This window comes from Periplaneta americana, chromosome 2 (genome assembly GCF_040183065.1).
Source record: "Periplaneta americana isolate PAMFEO1 chromosome 2, P.americana_PAMFEO1_priV1, whole genome shotgun sequence".
In the NCBI taxonomy this organism is placed as follows: domain Eukaryota; kingdom Metazoa; phylum Arthropoda; class Insecta; order Blattodea; family Blattidae; genus Periplaneta; species Periplaneta americana.
Genome location: NC_091118.1, coordinates 182,569,235 through 182,591,342, shown reverse-complemented (window position 1 = coordinate 182,591,342; position 22,108 = coordinate 182,569,235). Strand labels below are relative to the sequence as shown.

Below are 22,108 nucleotides of genomic sequence, written 5' to 3'. Positions count from 1 at the left end.
CAATTTATCATTGATTTTGTGACATATTCAACTTCAATTTATCGTTGGTTTTGTGACATATTTAACTTCAATTTATCATTGGTTTTGTGACATATTCAACTTTAATTTATCATTGGTTTTGTGACATATTCAACTTAAATTTATCATTGGTTTTGTGACATATTCAACTTCAGAGTTGAACACGTCTCTGTTTTTTTAGTTTTCTTCTCCTCTTCTTTTTCTCTCCTTAAAACCTGTTTTATCTTTTTCTCCTATTTATTTTTCTTATTCTACTTTTGTTCCTCATTCCCTATTTTGCCTCCTTATTCTCCCCATTTTCCTGCTTCTATCCATACTTTCCTTCGTCCTTTTCTGTTTCCCATTTCTGTTTTTCTTTTTCCCCGTTCTCTTCCCCTTTTAGTTTCTTATTTTTTTCTCTATCCTCGTATCTTCACTTTCTTATTTTCTTTGATTTTGTTTCTTTCTTTCCCTCTTTTATCCTCCTCTAAATCCGTATCTGTTTCATTTTCTTTCCTTCCCCTTTTATTTTTATTTCTGCCATTACTTTCCTTTATCTTATTTTCTTTGATCATCTGTGTTGTTTCTCTTCTTTTCTCCTATTCTTAATATGTTTTTTCTTTTATATTTTTCGTTCTTCTCTTTCCTTCATTCATTTCTCTCCTCGCTCAGGAAAATTGTATTAAATTCCCAAAAACAACTATCACAATATTACTCATATCACAATATTACTAACCTTTACCCTTCTTGCTTTTCATTGCATTTCTGCGAAAATATAGGTATTTTAGAGTTATCCTGAAAACTTTCAAAGTATTAGGCCTACATTTTATCACAGCTCGTTATGGTTTGAATGAATGCATTAAATATGAGAAATGAGAAATAATATAACATTATGACACGACTTTTTACTAAATATGCTATAAAACTAAAAAAAAAAGCCTAAATATGCATATAGTTATTCCCAAACTATAACTTTAATATGCAGTTTCGTACTAAATATGCTACAAAACTGTAAACGGCCCAAATATGCATTTACGAGTATATTCCCAATAAAAACCCTTCCATTTTCTTCAGAATGCTTGAAATCAAGTTTAAATCAATCTGAAAATCGAAATCCCGTAGGAAAAAAGTATAACATGTCATAGAAATCCTCCCCTTAATTATAATATAAGATGTGTGTGCAGAGACCCGAAGTATAGTATAATATACCCGCATTTGTGCCCTAACTGTAACCCGCAGAATTTTTTCAGCATTTTTCTCATGTCAGCGACTTTTTTTGAAGTGTAGAATTATATTGAACCTTAAATATAAAACAACAAATGTCTCAAGACTCAGGAGGTTATGATAATTTCTAATTATTTTGATTCGAACAGAAAGACATGTCTTTGATTCATATCGACACAGGTTTTTGTTTGCTGTTAGCTGTAGAACTAGTCTGTAAGCTACCTACTTTCGGTGCACTCTGTGTTAGTATCAAATCCTTATCACCCTCTCGTATGGAACTCGCAACAGAACTTCTTAATGATGAAAGAACGTGACTACATTATTTCTTCAATATCAATAAAATATCAGGGCGTCTTTTTAGAACGAAACTCTCGTGTGATATAAAAGCCAATTTATGAGATTGTAGATGCGCGTGATGGTTCTGCCTATAGGTAGCAGCACTGTATCAGATCGGAATTAGGCAGGACCGGATTAATATAATTACAGGCGAAAAAAAATGTTTTTGTGTAATTATTTTGAAAATGTTAATAGGTCCCTCTTTATAGTATTTCTTGGTTATTACGATATGGATGAAGAACGCAAAAAAGTGTACCAACGTGTCCTAGTCCCTTAACAGAACTAAATTAGCAGCCTTAGCAATAATGTCTGCTTAATAATACGGCTAGAGATTGAACAAACCTTTAAAGTAATTTGCTGTGCTTAATGTTCGCTCCTCGATGAAGTTAGGATAGTATCTTAAAAGCCTACGAGTTGTTCCCAGTAGTTTTGTACCACGTTTCTGATGATTTGATTTCGTTCTCGAGTAATTCTACCATCAGCAAGTGGTTTCACCTCTCTTTCACTCCCGTGTGTGTTTTTTTATTTTTTTCTCCCACTGAAAATGTGATCTGAAATTTCGTGCCTTATATATTTTTATGACCAAGTAAATGAAAATACAAGATTTTTTTTTTTTTTTGCTGTAGGTTGATTTTGGAAATTACTTCCTGTTAAGGAAGATAATTTTTCTTCTCGTTCCTCTTGTTGTTTTTCTGTCTCATGGTTTAGGTCTCTCGATCTTTTCATATTATCGTCTAACAGTAATCTTAATGCCAATGTTTATGTAAACAATTGTGAATATCTCTATTGTATATCCTGATCGCAAACTTCAGAGCTTATGTTACGTTTATGTTTAAAATTAAATTGTGAATGAGCCTTTATTCGTCGCTTACAGCGTATTCCGAATCTCACCGGACCGGTGGACAACAATGACGTCACGCTGCAGCTAAATAGGAACAAAACTGCTGGAAGGATCGATGGCTGTCATGGCGACTGTATAAGTTGTTGTCTGTGCTACGCTAGCAAAATTTTGCGAAATTTCCGTACTGCCATCTCGTTCAAAGAAAAGAGAGCATAAACAATTTATTCCTTGAACCGGTAGTAATAACTGGTCCGTTGACATGTTCGCTCATAAGCCATTAACATATTGTTTTTACGTTGTGCTCATTACAAACAATACAGCAGAACACACCGCCATGACACAACAGTGCACGATGTCATTCGTCTGCTAATTCCCGCCCTATACAAGAACCAATCAGATTCACTGATGACGGCTGATGGAGACTGCCACCACCTCTGCAAGCTGATGGCACCGGTGCGACACCGGTGGAGCATCAGTGAAGCCATCGATGAAATTCGGAACACCGTGATGCCATCAGATTGCTCAGCGCTGAGATTCGGAATACGCTCTTATTTACTTGCAAGTAGGTTACGCAACACTCGACAGATGGCAGCAAGAGTGTGCTTTCGCATGTGAAGCGGAGACTTTATGAACTTCGTGTTATGCATAAATGTGACATTTCCTCAGCAATTGCAGCTCGAAAAAAGACATGTTCGTTAAAAAATTAGGTTCTTAATTTAGTATTCAGTGAACATACCTTTATTGGCGTTGAAAGTTGGTACAATTTCACTTTTTTTTGGATACATGAGAACATTATTATAATAAGTAGGCACATTATTTCTATGTAAAGAAAAAAATTAGTTGGACTAATTTCCGGGAACAATCATAAGTCCTAATGGAATTTTATGGTGTTGGTGCCGAGTATGTTATTGGACACGTGATCACTGATTTGAAATATTTTGTTACTCCTGTAGAGAGAGAGAGAGAGAGAGAGAGAGAGAGATAACTCGTCCGGCCTTAATTAAGGATGACCACGAGGATCCTGAAATTAATAGTAAACAAATAGGCCTATAATCAATTAAATATGATTATTGTTATAAAAATAATATTTAATGATTAAGCATCATTCTTTATCAATTATAAAATAAAATCTTAGAAGATGACTATAAAATTATACTTATAAATAAAATATTTTATTTAAAATTAGCATATCCTTAATTAAGGTTTTCTGAGTGGTATAAATGCAACTGTATAATCTGTAGGGAATCTTTAGGAATTTGCGAGATGATTTTTTGAATTTCAAAAGATGATATTAATAATTGTTTTAAAAAATTATATGTAAATTTTGGTAAAGAACTCCGAGCACAAAAAAATAAACCTGTCACTGACCAATTGAAGAGAGGGATGTTATACTTGGCACTAAATAGAATAGTGTTACAATTTTTCTGCATGCAAGTGGAATTTATGGTAACTTCTGCCATCACTCTTACGCTCGTTATAAGATCTGTTTTCAAACACAACTAAAAAAAACTAATTATTGCACTCCAGTGGTGTCACCTCGTTCGAATTCTGAGTACTTTGTGAAGTATAATTATCGGAGAGAAGATAAAACGAAAACATAAATATTTATTTCAGAAATAGAAAAATAATCACTTGTATAACGTGCGTGTTGACACGTCCAACAAGGTCAGATATACTAGAGAGTAATTCTGTCGTGGGGTAGGTTGGCGCATTATCCTGAGTAACAATGCATATATTAGTTACTATATTATTCTTTACATGCGCTCACCTGCATCTCGCGACACTTAAAACCTTACTTAACACTAACTGCAACGTGCCTGGTAATGCATCATTGCGAAAACCTGTTTCGAAAACGTGTAAAAGAGATAGATAAAAAATATTGCTGGTGCTTATTACGCATCTTCACATCATAAATATTTCTCAATGACATTGTAGATATCGTTCCAGTAGACTTAGTTAAAAATCCGATAGGCTAGCTGCATGAAACCAACGACTTCTAATCAAAGATTTGAGGCGTCAAGAGTGATAAGATTTAGTGCAGTTTATGGGCGTTTTTAAGAGTCTAACGAAATGATTTGTGAAATGGAAGATTACTAGCATTTGGAAGCTAATCATGTCATATGTCCAGTCGCATTAGCAATATGTGTAGTGATAGTATTTTATGATGAATAAAAGTCGTACGTTTCGGTATGAAAATTGGTTCATTTTGGTGTTATTTTGCGAAGAAACAAATTTGGCGTTATTTCGGATTTTAAAATATAACTTTTTAACTCTCGTCTTGCAAAATACTGAATATAGGCTAACTACATAGAATAGAGGTCTGTATCATCAAGGGAATCTTAATGAGGGGAATATTACTTATGTTCCAGCCACTATAGAAACTTGATAAAAAATACCTTGAAAATGCCTTGGATTTATAGTACTGACTAGTAGAAATTTATGTGATCACTGAGAGAGCTGTAAGCTCACCCAACCCGCCCTAAATACGTAATACGAAAATCGTCGCGAATGTAATAGTGGGTTTCAGTGTCGTCAACATAGTATAATAATAATAATAATAATAATAATAATAATAATAATACACACCTAATCAAACCTAACCTAACCTCTCTCAAAATACTACATACCTAATCAAACCTAACCTAACCTGTCACACAATACAAACTTAATCTAACTTAACTTAACCTAACCTGTGACATAATACTACACACTTATAGTAACTTCTCACATTTAGTATAATTTCGTTTGCATGTATTGCCGGTCCTGCTTCTCGTGTCGGTAGCCATCTAGTGGAAGTGGATTGTAATTCGAGAAAGGAAATATGGCGACTTTCATAATAATTATATTTAGTTCGTCCAGTATATATTTGTGATATATTAAATGAAGGTTACACGGGAAAAACGAACAATGTCAAAATGCTGTTAAGGTTGATGTCATTATCTAATTCACTGTATTACTACAAACTTTAGTGTTATTTTTACCAAAAGTGGTAAAGAAGAATTAAAACGACGGATACCCTCATCATTTCCTTCATTTCAAGTAGAAACATCAATAAATTTTGCAGTAATATACTGAAATAGATCACTATCTCATCCTTAATGGAAATGTGACATTGTTTGTTTTTCCCGTGTACCTTTCAAATGTGTTAATGTAGTAATAATTGTACATATCCTATATAGTACAATAAGAATTCAAATGTATTGTGGTTATGATAAAAGTATTGACAATTGGTTTATAGCGCCACATTAGCAAAAATTTGTTTACAGCGCCACATTAGCAAATATTGGTTTATAGCGCCACATTAGCAGTGATAAAAGTGTGCAATATTTGGTCAGTGGCTGGTAGATACTCTATATTGACCCTTAAAGATTATAAGAGTTTTTAGGTCGTCTTGGTTTCCTATTATACGTCATGGGTAAAGATAGGAATTTACCACAGAGACTACAAGGTTACCTATGCATACTGCGTTCGTTTTACGCACGAGAAACATAGGCCCTATCCCAATTCAATTTCTGCGATACAAAACACATTTCAGTTGTAACTTGGACATACCTCAGGCTTCACGTCATGAATGACGTAACTACAGTATAAGTATAACTAATCTAATATCCTCATGCTGTGGTATAAATTCCTGCCTTTAGTCATGGGTAATAATACTACACAGATCTTAATAACTATTTTTGTAACAGTTGCTCTGATTTTTCTCCTGCGTGCTAATGATACTAATAATTAGTTTTAATAATCCAGAATCAATTATTTATAATTTTGTTCCACATAGTCTTGTATTATAATATATAATATGTTCATGTTTTCTCTGAGTATCTCATTTGACTTCAACAATTAGTTTCCTGTATAAGCAATAGCCCATGTGAAATTATCGAAAGATGAAACTCACTCACGACAGTTGAATATGGAACAATGTATTGCAAACCACTTGCTTTAAATACAATTTTCCCTTATATTTCGAGCTGTTGCCACATGTATTTGTGTAATGTTAGATGAACAGTAAACCTAGTTGACATAATCAAAGAAATTAATGTTATACAACATAAGTACATAGTCCTGGAGCTACCGGCGTAGCTCAATCGTCTAAGGCTCTTGACTGCTGATCTGGAGTTATACTCGGGCGTGGATTTGATTCCCGCTTGGGCTGATTACCTGGTTGGGTTTTTTCCGTGGTTTTCCCCAACCGTAAGACGAATGTCAGGTAATCTATGACGAATCCTCGGCCTCATCTCGCTATCACCAATCCTATCGATGGTAAATAACCTTGTAATTGATACAGCGTCGTTAAATAACATAGTAAAAAAACATGGTTCCTTTTCTTGTCTTAAGTTAAAAGAGAAGTTAATTCTAATCAGCGATGTTAAAGCAAACGAGCATGCGTAACCTACAAAAGCCATTTTTTATAGAAATTTTGTACAAAGTATACAACAAAATAAACGGCTTATAGTTATTGAGTGTAGATTAAGAATACTGTATATGGGCTATTCCATCTCAAATCGACCGAAATACAGAGACAATTGACCTTGCAATTTTTAAATACAATGAAACTTTTTCTGTCCGTTGACAACTGTGATACAATGCTCTGTACAAAGTTTGAGGCATCAGAACTTCATAGTGTTTAAATTAAAAATATTTAAATTTATCGTATTTTCATAAAATTAGCAAATTTAAATTGTTGTGGCTCCGAAACCCTTTCACCCAGTGATCAAAATCATGATTTATTTTGATGCTGAGAAATTAAAGTTTATATTGACATGTAAACAGTTTTTCTTACATTTTATGGAAATGGAGAAATTTATGTTTTTCTTCATTAAGGCGCCTTTGCCCACGAAAAAATATTTTTAAAATATATGGTTAGATTCCGCATTGAAAGTACAAATAAACACATATTTTTACTGGTGCACCGCTGATAAGAAAGTATTGAAAATATCAAATAAAGAAGATAAATAGTACGCGCGTGAACTAACCAGCTGACTGTGAGGCGGGAGCTAGCCTAGGCAAGCAAGGCCAGAAGACATAAACACGTGATGTTTCGTCTAGTAGCGCATAGCTGGACTAGCTTTATCACAAGTTTTCATAAACACAGGAGTAAAATGACGCCCAATGCTCGCTTATCTTCATCTCTCGGCCAGTTCGTGCGGTACTGCGCCGTTCAAGTCTAGGCGTGTGAATATAATTTATTTAATATCCTCGAAACTTATTGCCGTGACACTAAGCAAACAATGCCGAATCCCTCTTAATAATGCAAGGTTTTTTCTCAATATTTTTTACATTTTTACAAATGGGCAAAAAGCCTAAAAGTAAGTAGAATCAGATTATTTGTCTCTCTGTATACAGTAAAAATGATTACCTCTTAACATAATCTACCAAATGTCAGCTTCAAAATGAGCTCCCGTTCAATGTTCTGCAGTAAATGGTTCCAGAGTTCTGAGCGCTGAAAGAGGCTTGTTTTTATAAAATACGCTAAATTTGTCGCTCAATAGTACGAAAACAATTTGACTTTCGATAGTATATTTTTGAAAATGCACTCTCCTCAGCACCTTGTATAAATAGGGAAAAAATTAGAGTATTAAAAAAATGCGAGGTTTTTTACTGATCGATTTCATATGGAATGCACGGAAAACAAAGGGATTTTGATGTAAAGTGTGCAGTTGACATCGTACATCAAGGTTTCATAAGCGGATTGTGTAGTGGAGGGACAAGGGGAAATTGACTTGTCAAGTTTGGCCGGACGGGTCCTCATTCACGGGATCTGCATGTTCATTGCAGGCTGCTATCTTATCTGGAGCAGTACCTCGCTCCCAGACTGGAATCTCATTCTTCGAAATTTAGGGTGTTGGACTCCTCCGCCAGACCAGTTTGTTGTCTCTCTCCATATCGTGTCGTCCCCGCTATCCTTTCTTTGTTTCTTCTGCGTCTCTAGGTTTTATTTTATACACATACCTCCTCTCCCTCCATGTTAAATTCGTTAGTCTCTCCCTTTGCCGAGCCGCCTTCGTTTCTTTCTCTATTTCTGCTTTTCTTATGTTTTCCAATCGAATCTTCTTACGGAGTCTTCTTCATCGACGTCACCATGTATTTTTTTTTGTAGTTGTGGTGGTGGCCGTCGTTGTGTTTGGTCCCCTCTCCCCCATCTTGTCTCTCTCCGTCTTTACTTCATGAATAGTGAACAAGGGACTCATTAATGCTGGGGACTTTGTGAGACACTAATGAATCCTTACTAGTGACAAGTTAGCACGTTTCAACTATCCCTAAAACTGAAACAGTCTCTCTTGTTTCCTTTCTCTTTCAGTCTTATTCTTCTTCCTCCTTCTCCTCAGTTTTCATCCTCTGCTTTTCCTCCTCGCATCGTTTGAGACACAGTTTCTCAGGCCGTGGACCGTGGACCACTAGTGTTCTTACTGGACCTTAATGTAAACTTATTTAATTTTAATATTTATTACTCTTCAATAGTATTTTATTATATTATTATGATGTACCGAACAGGGGCGGATGCAAGGGGGGGGGGATTGAGGGGTTATATCCCCTCCCGAAATTTTGAGAAAAATACGAAACAAGAAACAAAAATAATATTAATTTTAATTTGTGAATGTACATAGGAATTAGAGAGTTTTCCACATAAATTCTCTTTGCTAAAATGTTACATTCCAAGAACTGCAGGAAGACAAACACAGAGTTCTTACTTCAAGACAGAGAGTCATGAAGAGTATTTTAGGCTTGTAATTTTCCTTCTCTTCTTAGACTATTTCATTAGTCAGCTCAAGGACAGGTTTTTAAATCATAAGGCAATCCTAAAGTCCATACAAACTTTTCTGCTTAAAAACACAGTGCGAGCATCAGATGAAGATTTAGAAACTGCTGTTCAGACTGTAGTAAATCAGTGGCCCAATGATGTTGATGCATCACCAGAGTCTTTCTTCAATGAATTGAGGATGTGGAGAAGAAATTTCCTTGATCAGAAAAATCTTCACCTAATACCTACTGTTTTTATGTCATCTTTGAACAGGTGCAATGAAATTATTTTTCCCTGCACTCGCAAGGCGCTGAAACTTTTCTGCACGTTGCCTGTAACTACAGCAACACCAGAACGGTCGTTCTCAACATTGCGGTATTTGAAGACTTACTTGAGGAGCACGATGGGAGCAGACAGATTAAATGGACTGGCCTTGATGTATATATATATATATATATATATATATATATATATATATATATATAAATGTAGAAGTAAAACCTCATGAAGTACTGGATGAAATGTCTAAGAAGCCTCGTCGCCTTATTCTGTAAATGTAATTCTGTCATTGTTTTTGTATTGCAGTCATTGTAAATGTTAAAATTAAAAAATTGTGGTTTATTTAACAACGCTCGCAATTGCCGAGGTTATATCAGCGTCGCCGGTGTGCCGGAATTTTTTCCCTCAGGACTTCTTTTACATGCCAGTAAATCGACTAATATGAGGCCTGTCGCATTTAAACACACTTAAATGCCATGGAGCTGGGTTGGGGTAGAACCCGCAACTTCGAGCACAGAAGGCTATACCGACTTCGCTACTCAGGCCAACTTGTAAATGTTTGTGACTCGAAAACAAATTGTGAGTATATAAACTTATTTCTCATTACTCCATTTTTACTATCTCCTCAAATCCCTCCCCGAAAAAAAATCCTGCGTCCGCCCCTGGTACCGAAGTACATATTATGATATTTCCGTGCAGTAATTCTGCGTTACAATATAATGAAGGATGGATAGAACAGAGAAAAATTCTCTCCGACACCGGGACCCGAACCCGGGGTTTCAGCTCTACGTGCTGACGCTTTATCCACTAAGCCACACCGGATTCCAGCTCCGATGCCGGATCGAATCCCCTCAGGGAAAACTGAGAGATAGAACTTAAACTGGGGGGAAAAATGAAAAGAAAAAGGAAGCAAAAACGAGCAAAATTGTATTAAACTTTTTGTTTAAAATATCTCAAAGAATAACCTCCTGAAATTTAATGACAGTACATGCTGTTCACTCCGTATATTTTTAAATAAAGTAATCCCTAATTAAAATATCCAGCTGCGGCAAAATATTAATATAGGCATGGGTAAGAAATATGGAAGTTTAAGTTTGTCCACGCCTGTGGAGTAACGGTTAGCACGTCTAGCCGCGAAACCAGGTGGCCCGGGTCCGATTCCCGGTCGGGACAAGTCACCTGGTTGAGGTTTTTTCCGGGGTTTTCCCTCAACCCAATATGAGCAAATGCTGGGTAACTTTCGGTGTTGGACCCCGGACTCATTTCACCGGCATTATCACCTTCATCTCATTCAGACGCTAAATAACCAAAGCTGTTGATAAAGCGTCGTAAAATAACCTACTAAAAAAATATGGAAGTTTCATGTGCATTAGTTTTTTTAGATTGTCACATAAAGGTAGACAAATTAAATATTTTTCAAATTAAAATAATTCTGAAAAAAAAAAAACAAAAAAAAATTTGAGATAAGAAAGTACATGCTTTCCATCAGTAATATTCTAAGTTTCAAGTTCCTAGCTATAAAATGTCTCGCCTTAAGTCTAAAATATCATCAACGCCGATTCACATTTTAAAATTTAAGTGGTTATAGTTCACCAAGCTAAGAACCTGTAACCTTCCAGTACCAAGTAACTCGCTGTACTGTGTGAATTAAGTCACTTTCCTCATCTCTTACGTCTGAAATGTAATCAAAACCGACTTGTATTTCCTGTAACTGGTACAGTTCATCTGTAAGTAGTAAAATTAAGATACAGATGCAAGAATCTTACGGAGAGGCAATAGAAGAATGTTCAGAAAAATTTGGAAAGAAAAAGTAAATTTGTAGACGAAACAGGTCTATAACCTAACCCGTGAAATTTATGATTTTGATGACAAAGCAATATTCTTTGCTTCCATCCAGCAATGAACCTGTAACCTTCCAGCACAAAGAAGCTTGCTGTGCCATCTAAATTCATCTACTTCTCTAAGTCTAAAACATAATCAACGCCGACTCGCGTTTCGTGCAACTGGTATAGTTCATCTGGCAATAGCAAAACGAAGATCCTGACGCAAGAACCTTCCACAGAAATTGGTTTACGTAATTCGACATCCTCCCCCTCCTCCCCGTACTCTTCCTCTCTCATTCCCTCTTTTATTTCATGAGAACATTAGAAATTATGAACGGTAACCTCTGGACACTTATTCGAGAGGTATTAACAACTCCCACTAGTGCTTTTAACTTAATTAAAATCTTTCTTCTTTGTCTATGATTTATAGCAAGTAGCTAGTTATTTTCAAACATCACGTAGCTCGCCTTTGTGAAATATATTATTTACTCTGTTCATACCGGCTCCCAGGACCGAGAGCTTTTTCTTCTGCATGGATACGTACAATTGAGGAATTATTCAAGCTTCATTTTGTATTATGAATATTATTCGTAACGGAAAAGTTTTGGAAGATGTATTCAAGCTGCATGGCCTCTCGGATTAAGAACACATCATTGAAAGCAAATTACTAGCTAGCAGAAACAATTACTCTTCTATCTAACGTTTCTATTACGGCTACGAGAAGGAACCACCAGAGGGATCACACGCGTGCTTGTGTGCCGGTAATGTTCCAGCATTGGTAAACATAGTGTTCATGTATTTATATTGTATCCATATTCAACTAAAGATACTATTCAGATACATTTATTTACATTTTGTCTAATTTATCTAAAGATTGTAATAATAATAATAATAATGATAATAATAATTTATTTTAGCTGGCAGAGTTAAGGAAAAAATCTGAAAGTTAGAATTTATAAAACAGTTATATTACCGGTTGTTCTGTATGGTTGTGAAACTTGGACTCTCACTCTGAGAGAGGAACATAGGTTAAGGGTGTTTGAGAATAAGGTGCTTAGGAAAATATTTGGGGCTAAGCGGGATGAAGTTACAGGAGAATGGAGAAAGTTACACAACACAGAACTGCACGCATTGTATTCTTCACCTGACATAATTAGGAACATTAAATACAGACGTTTGAGATGGGCAGGGCATGTAGCACGTATGGGCGAATCCAGAAATGCATATAGAGTGTTAGTTCGGAGACCGGAGGGAAAAAGACCTTTAGGGAGGCCGAGACGTAGATGGGAGGATAATATTAAAATGGATTTGAGGGAGGTGGGATATGATAATAGAGACTGGATTAATCTTGCACAGGATAGGGACCGATGGCGGGCTTATGTGAGGGCGACAATGAACCTCCGGGTTCCTTAAAAGCCATTTGTAAGTAAGTAAGGCAGAGTTAAGGCCGTAAGGCCTTCTCGTCCACTCAACCAGTAAAAGGTATACATACAGATGTATCAACTTAGAAAGAATTCAACAATTTCATTTAGATAAGAGCTACATGTATACAAGAGTTATTTACGAATTAAACAACAAATTACTATAAACTATTAATTAAACACTGAAATACAAACTATTTAGCGGAATTAAGCTAAAATAAATAGAATGTTAATATATTTCAAATAATGCTAGATAATAGAGAGAGATTATTATGAGACAATTTTGAAAATACAGCAATATCAGGATTCATGTCTAAAGGAAGGAGTAGCAATGTAGACAGTGATAGTTTAAATCAGTATGATTGGAGTGAAATGCTAAGAAGGTTATCTTTTAAGCTGTTTTTAAAAGTGTTTATTGTCTTGCAGTCCCTAATACTTAGTGACAGGGAATTCCATTGTCGCGAGGTGGATACTGTAAAAGATGATGAATAACGAGATGTTCTATGAAGAGGTATACTTAACGCGCCACAGATAAGTGATCTGGTATTTACGTCGTGGTTAGAGTATAGATAAGAGAAACGAGACTAAAGGTAATTTGGTGTTGAAGTGTGCAGAATTCGAAAGAAAGTTCTTTAAGTCGGAGCCACGAAAGACTTGCGAAGGACGGCGATATGTGATCATATCGTCGGATGTTGCATACGTATCTGACGCACATATTCTGAACTCGCTGTAACTTGACTGACAGTTCAGAACTTAGGTCACTTAACAAAACGTCACAATAATCGAAGTGCGGCATTACTAGGTTTTGTACTAGGGTAAGTTTTAGTTGCTGGGGCAAGAAGTTTCTTAAGCGACTCAAACAGTGAATGGAGGAACAGATTTTTTTTTTATCGTTTCTTTAACTTGAAAATTCCAATTTAGATTATTATCGAAAAAGAAGCCAAGATTTTTTACGACAGATAAATAAGGGATATTATAGGGGAGACACGGCTAATTTTGCGATACTAAGGTTTTGGTGAAAAAATAAGGGTTACATTTTAAACAAAAATGAGTGTTTTTAATGCACGTACATTATTAGGTTTGAGGACGTTACTGTACATGTCAGCATTTTTACCTCAAATAAATTTATACAATAATTACAAACAAGCAATACAAATAAACAAAAAATAGCACTCTAGAAGGGTTGATATTATTTCATAATATTCAAAATATTAAGGCATATTCAGTCAAATTTCAAATTCCTCAATCTGATTTATACCTACAATCCAAATAATTAAAGTTCTTTCTGTATTTTAAAAGGTATTGACTTTTATCTTAAAAAATGCCCTTAAAATGCCCTAAAATTGTTCTTAAATAATTGGCTTAGTAAGAAAAGAGGTTTTGTACTACTTCACATTTAGACTAGTAATTAAATTAAATTCTAGTACCAACATTTAAGTTTATTTAATTTTACATACTTTTTTCTAAGTGGTACATTTTCATTAATTATTTTATCTGATGTAGTTTCCATGTAGTCCACCACAAGGCCACTCTTATACGGAATTAGCAGGTATAGAAGAGTCTATATTGAAGGGGTGGTTGGAGTGTACTACGTTAAAATGTTAATATTTGTGTAGAAAAACGATTAAAATATTACACAAAATAATGGGTATTAGCCACCAGCATAGCTTGGTTGGTTAAGGCGCTTGCCTGCCGATCCGGAGTTGCGCTCGGTCGCGGGTGCGATTCCCGCTTGGGCTGATTATCTGGTTGGGTTTTGCCGAGGTTTTTCCCAACCGTAAGACAAATGTCAGGTAATCTATGGCGAATCCTCGGCCTCATCTCGCCAAATATATCGCTACCACCAATCCATCGACGCTAAATAACCTCGTAGTTGATACAGTGTCGTGAAATAACCAAGAAAAAAATGGGTATTAATGGATAAAATATGTAGACAAAATATCAAAGGAAATAAACATTATTTTATATTAATAATGGGGATTTATGGCCAAAATTAAATGAAAATGCCTAAAAAAATCCAAATAAAACAAAAAATGCTCTTATGAGTTGAAACAGGCAAAAAATGCAAAAAAAAAAATGCCGTAACAAATATGTCTTAAAACGCTCAGTTTATCACACAACATATAAATACTAAAGCAGCTAAGTTTCTGGCTTACTAGAAAAAAGATGCAATTTCATCAAAATCCTAGCCCTAAAGATGATGATAGGCTTGATGTCACTGAATTAGATTGGCAGAGGTGACTGTATAAAATGTAACTAAATCGTTCTACTCTGATGATGATGATGATGATGATGATGATGATGATGATGATGATGATGATGATGATGATGATACTGGCAAGAATATGGTCTTCCTATTTTTTGTGTAAAATGTGAATCTTTGATAATTCAAGAGCGAAATATATTGGACATACCTCTCCTCGGATTCTATTCCTCTTGTTGATGTTGATATTAATGGATTTGTATTGGCAAGAACTGTCCTCCATTTTTATGTAAAATAAATCGTGAGTACTTAGGAATTCAAGAGCGGGATGTATTTAAGACGTAGTTCAATTCCTGGATTATTTTGTTTTTCTTGTTGGTTATGGACGTAGATGTGCGTATTCATGATTATCTTGAATATGCTGAAAATTAAATTCCCCGATGAAAAGCTGCTTGTAGTCTTATAATCGATTTCTCGGTTATGTGAAAGTGTGTTTGCTTTCCTCCCGCCGAGTCTTGCTAGACAAATATGCTTGTTTATCTAACACAAATACGTGATTTCGCATCGATACTTACGGCGGGAGTATATTACGATGTTTAGAGTAACTCTTTGTTTACTCTTCTAGAAAGAGAGATCCTGCTTTTTAATATAAACAAACAGAAATAATTGGGTAATCGTTACGTGGTTTTGTAATAAATCCGTCGTATTTGTAGAAATATTAGGCTGAAGTGGACGATGAGATCCTATAGAAGGAATGTAATTGCCATTTCATCAAAGCTTCTCGTTTTTTATTCCACGTTTTTGTGGGGCCCCGATGCAAGGACACTCGAAGTGGCTTCAAGAGCAGCCGACAGCGTTCAGACGGTGAGTTTGTTTAGCTGACGACACACCCAAACCTCTCGACTGGAGATTGTTGAGAACGATCCGTACAATTACCCCAAGTATGTGCCACTGTGACAACAAGACGTTCCTTCCTCCGCCGACCAGCCGGAATATAAAGGCCTGCTTGTTCCGGCGGCGCGGCGGCTTGTCTTTTTCAACAATGCTGCATCAGCTGCTTCGCCTATTTAATGCCGGTCTTGTCACAGAAAACTGGCCTCGCGTATGAGGAGTTTCTATTGATTTTTATTTACGGTTTTCAAGTGTAAAGATCATCTCCTGTTGCCTTTCAGCTTGACCTCGATGAACAACATCAAGTGCAGAGCAGATTTTCTTGCTTCACTTTCATTTTTACTTGAGGATTATTCCCATATCATATCATCTCTCGTAATAATTTCTGTAATTATAAATATATCTGAAATAAATGAGGAACTCTTTAGTAATCGTAATAGTAGTTGGGGTCGAACTTATAAATTCAACCATTATCCGTTAATTTTACTACAGAAAAAAGTATTAAAAATTTGTTTAAAAATCAGAAAGAGTACTCAATTGAATTGTTGTTTAAACATTTGAAAGTTTTCGACATTAAACAAATTTATTATTTTATTTTATTTAAATGTTTTCACAAAAATCTGAATAACTTTGAAAGGTATGTACATAAATATAGAACTAAAAATATGAATTCTCTGCGTTTGTCTGAACCAAAATGTAAAACCAGTGCAGCTTTTATTCATAGCATGAGTCAAGGTCCCAGTTTATTAAACAAATTTTATTCTAGTATAATTTTAATCACGAATCCTCTCCAAATTAATGGAAAATTAAAAAAAAAATTGTATGGGATTTATAGTTTGGTTTTAAACATATTAAACTCTTTTTAATATGTATTCACTCTCAATTTTAATTAAATTTTTGTTTATATTGGAATTCCCTCCTGAGCACGAGTCTTATTCATTCAATAGTGGGTTAGTTTACCTTACATTGTATTAACTTGTATTCATTTCAAACTTACTACCAATAAAATAAATAAATAAATAAATTAGTGATGATATGGATCATATGCAGAGACAAAGAGGAAGGCAGAAAATAGGAAAGATTGGAGAAAGCTGGGTTTGCAGTGAAAACCTGTCCTTGGGCAGAACACTATGAATGAATGAATTAGTAATGGGCAGAATGGAATAATATTAAGAATAGAATAATTTATTCGAATAAAAGTTCTTGAACACTTTTATCAATCGAATAACGAATATCATAGCCAGGTTCTCGTTTCTCGGTTCTCTTATCCAACATTCAGCACGACAGCGATATCGATAGTGACCTGTGACAGCAGTTGCGCAAACTCAGGAGTTTACATTGTTTTGTTTTTCTAATCGATGTTTTGTATTGCTGCGTTCAGTAATTAGACGAGAGAAAGAAAGAGGAGAGAGATGGGACAGAGAGACGATCTGGAGCGAGTCTTTATTGCACGCAGGCGAGGTTAGCCGGATGTATACGATTGATGAGCAATCGTTGTTCTCGACAGCTTTCTTCTTGTTCAAAAACGATCATGTACGTCTGACTTTATTGACATGAATAGTTGACCTGCTAGGAATTCGAACACCTGCAAACCGATGTTCTAATTCTCTTTGACACCTTCTTGCAGGAGAGTATTTCACATACGCATCATAGATAAAAATACGTTGTTCTAAAGTGTGCTCAGCCATTATTAATAGATGCTTTATCACCACGAGACAACACAATTTTACTCACAACACGCGCACAGATGTCTTTCCCTCACGACAGATCCAACTCGACTGACTGGCGCATCAGCGGTAGCTACAGCGCTACTCTGGCAGCAGACGCGCCAATCTTCACCCAGTCCAAGGCCGCCGCGGAACGGTCCGGCCGAGTACGAACGCACTGTACTATTCTTTTCGAAATAATTAGTAATCAACAACCAGACGATGTGTTTGTTGGTAAAAGTTGTTTCTCATTTGAAAATTCGAAGTTGACTCTGGTTACCCCTACTATCAATTTCTCTCCAAAAATGGAAAGTACTACCGGTTGCTTCTTTATGTGGGTTTTGGTAAGGAAATATTTTTTCGCGAACACTCAGTGTCGTACTGTTTTGGAGAACTTTGAAGAGCTCTGTATAAAGCCATTTCTAATTTTCTTTCTTTTCTCTTTCTAGGTAAGAATATGTGAATGCTGCTGTCGATTTCCAGATGTGGTAAGTTTACAGTACGTACTCTTGTATTATGTGGGATCCAAAGTCGTAGGCCTACCTTACGTGTACACTAGAAATGCTGCTAATCTATTTCAATCACAAAAAAAAAAAAAAAAAAAAAAAAAAAAACAGAGTTAAAATTGTTTTATATGAAACATTTCATAGCGTGTTTTGGGAAAGCGTTGATTTAATTCCAAATATGCTCAATCAATTCAAGACAACAATGTATTATGATAATAAATAATTTAACGAATTGTAGTTTTATCCTTTAAATGTGCAAAAATCTGATCCGAACAGATGTAACTTTTTTTTCTTTTTATTCATTATGCTCCATTGCAGTAATGCAATACTACACACACTTGCTGCTACACTATGTTTATATTTCGTCTGAACTTTAAAAACTAATAGTAAACTGTTTGTAACAATAGTAGTTCTTTGACTATTTACAATATTTACAAGGATGTAAAGTCAGCTGAATGAATAGAGTTTATGAGTTACTTATTATATTAACATATATGACTTGAATATTAATACTAATCTTAACCAGAGTAGTATTTTCACTATTTACAATAATTACCCCGCTGTGAAGTCTATTGACTGAATAAAGTTCCTGAATTCCTTATAATTATTTTAACACATCTGACTTGAATACTAATACTAGTAGTAATACTAATACTAATTTTAACTAGAGCAGTATTTTCACTAAAATGTACCATTTTATTTTATTTTTTTTTTTCATACCGAAAAGTTACATTTCTTCAGATCAAATTTCTGCATATTTAACGGAAAAAAAAAACTGAAATTCTTTCATCTATTATCATAATACACTGCTCTCTTAAATTTATTGAGTGTATTGGGAATTAAATCAGTGGCTTCCACAAAACACGCTATGAAATGTTTAACATAAAACAATTTTTCTCTGGCGAAGGAAGTAAAAAGAAGCAAAATTGTATTAAACTTTCTTGTTTGAAATATCCCAAAGAATAACCCCTTGAAATTGATTAATTGCTTACGATTCACTCTGTATTATGAATGTTACTGTTTAGTTCTTTTGTAAAATTAAGTCCAGGAAATTTTCAATGGTCACTTTTATGATCTTTCCCGTTGCATTTCCTGAACTACATGCAAGGTATGTTACGTCTCTGTGCAATTCACTCTCTCTGAAACATTTTTTTATTCGCTCATACAACGTACAATTTAAGCTGCGGAACTTAAACGCATCAACACAACTTAGACTTATCGATGAATAAAGTGCGATAACCTTATTTTTAATTGTAACAGGTTTTATGGGCAAAAATAATTTTTTCTTACCCTATGGCTTAGTAAAAGTGAACTGCGTTCCGTCCACTTTTTAATCCAAAGATATTTCGAAGACTGGCACAAGGTATTATCTTGGATTTAATTCAAAATTCATCTTACTGGACATCGAAATTAGTGCAATAAATGTTGCTCAGTCTTTTCTCCATAAGTACTGCATGTCTTATTTAATTTTTGTTAGAGCATTTGGACGAAATGTCTAGAAAGCGTGGAGAGCAGTGTAGGGTTATGAACTCAAGATCCACATTATTGCGAAAATTCTTTCATCGTTTTCATGCAGTGTTTTAATTCTACGTAAGCAAAAAAATTCATATTTGTATCAGGCGCTTTGCATCCTATTCTGTCTTCATCACTCCTTCATCACCTCATCAACTCTAAATGGCCTCTATATTTTAAAAGAGTAGTTATTTAAGTGGATATCTTACCTTCGTTTCGTGGTTAAAAAAACTCTGAAACCTAATATTCCTGTCTATTTATATTGCTATGGTTACGAGGTAAGTCTGACCTTAATTGAGTTTCTCAACCCTGCGTTATCACTCTCATTTACAAAAGTATAGAGGGTGCAAAAACAATTTCCTCGCCAAATCTTTATGATTTGATTAAGAATTTGCTGTTTGAATATTTATTAGAATTTATTGTTCAGTGTCGTTTACTCTATTAGCTTCATTAATTCTGGAATTGCTTACTTCATCTCTTAAAATAAAGCCGGCAGTGTTTCCCCAAAATAATTTCTGCCGTTTCAATCCGTCTTTCGTAACCCATGTTCATCCTCAGCACTAATTAAATCTTCGGAAGTGGAGGCATTCCAGAACCCCCGTTCATATCTATTCCTAGTGCTTGCTTGCGTTAGGCCAACACCGCCGCAACATTCTAGTACAAGAATTCCTAAATGTTTTAATCGTCTAACAACTGGAGATCCTTGCCAAAACTTAAATCAACAGAATAACTCTATTATAAATTATTCAATAACAAAAGTTCATTAAGGTAATGCAATTTGTTACGGCTGCACCTTCACCTCGTGATCTCATGCTTTATATAGCGCCCTACACTCGCGAACCCATCAAGGCTGCCTCCTAATTGATTATGCAGCACCAATACAACAAAATATTGCAGTGACGTAACTGACAGTGTTCTCATCCTACTAATATTAAAAGTGATTCTTTTGTTTCTGGTCCGCGTGAATTATGGAGGATCACATGTCGGTTAACAGGCAGAAGGCGGGGGCTATCCTGCAACGACAGTGGGGTTCGTTGTTTTCTAAACTAGACTCCTTGGTAACCGTAAAGAATGTTTCTTACAGAGTTCCGCTTTCTGATTGCACTGAACAACAAATTTTTACTTTTTGTCTTGCTCCGAAATAAAAATAGGTGAATATTACTAATATGTGTGCCCTAAATCTGAATTTAAAATCCAAATTACCCCATCACGTACCATTTTTCGGAGAAAATTAATTACATTTTTATGACAAAATTTCTTCTTTTTTTTTATTTTTTTTTACTGCTACTGGTAAAATTACAACACACTAGGGATTCAGAATGCCTTATAATAACACTTGAAAAATGTGTACTGGATACACAAATGATGTTACATAGTTTAAAACACAACAATAAAAACATTTCATGCGTATAATGGGAAAAAATCTAGGAATTTGAACTTACCATTTAAAAGGATTTTCTGGATGACTTCTGTTTGTTTATTAGACCGGGACTGTCTTTTACAAGGAACCAAAAATAGTATGCAAGAATGCTGAATGGTGATCTTCCTTTATATCGCCTTTCCATTTCAGATATTAATTCTTGATGAAATCTTTCCCCATGCTCGTCGCTTACCGCTCCAAGGTTAGGAGGAAAGAAATCCAAATGAGAATATAAGCTAGATTTCTGATTAATAATCCATTTTATTCAGTTGATGAGTTCTTGTCTAAAATTTTGATGAGAGTAGTTTACTTTTAATGTCTTTATCTTATTTAATGCTTATTATTTTTAACAATTATAATGTATATATTTTACTGAGTCTATTGTGACTTAATGCTCAAATAAATTAATTGATTAAATCATTATGATAAGATATTCGGTGTTCGTAGACTGTCATTTGCGTGAAATAAGAATAATGCAATTCAATTTCCTTGCCGGCCATGGGAGTCTCTTAGCTATTTATGTCCATGTGTATCAAGAAAACTAACAAATAAACGAAGAAAGAGATAAATAAATACATATAAATAAATAAATACATAAATACATAAATGAATACATAAATAAATAAATAAATAAATAAATAAATACATAAATAAATAAATAAATAAACAAGCAAGCAAGTAAATAAGTAAATAAATAAATAAGTAAGTAAATGAATAAGTAAGTAAATAAATAAGTAAGTAAATAAGTAAGAAAATAAATAAGTAAGTAAATAAATAAGTAAGTAAATAAATAAGTAAATAAATAAGTAAGTAAGTAAATAAGTAAATAAATAAGTAAGTAAATAAATAAGTAAGTAAATGAGTAAGTAAGTAAATGAGTAAGTAAATAAATGAGTAAGTAAATAAATGAGTAAGTAAATAAATAAGCAAATAAATAAATAAATAAATAAATAAGTAAATAAATAAGTAAATAAATAAATAAGTAAATAAATAAATAAATAAATAAATAAGTAAATAAATAAATAAAATAAATACATAAATACATAAATAAATAAATACATAAATAAATACATACATAAATAAATACATACATAAATAAATAAATAAATAAACAAGTAAGTAAATAAGTAAATAAATAAGTAAATAAATAAGTAAGTAAATAAGTAAATAAATAAGTAAATAAATAAATAAGTAAATAAATAAATAAATA

General features: G+C 34.3%; 1 protein-coding gene across 1 annotated transcript in view; it reads left to right on the top strand.

The window, feature by feature from the left end:
- LOC138694888 (protein dachsous-like) overlaps positions 1-20,665 on the top strand; it is a 525,878-nt gene extending 505,213 nt beyond the window's left edge. Inside the window, exon 3 of the mRNA XM_069819058.1 lies at positions 17,910-20,665. Coding sequence (XP_069675159.1) covers positions 17,910-18,083 — 174 coding nt within the window. The 3' untranslated portion in view covers positions 18,084-20,665. The remainder of the gene's footprint in view (positions 1-17,909) is intronic.
- The last annotated feature ends 1,443 nt before the right edge of the window (positions 20,666-22,108 follow it).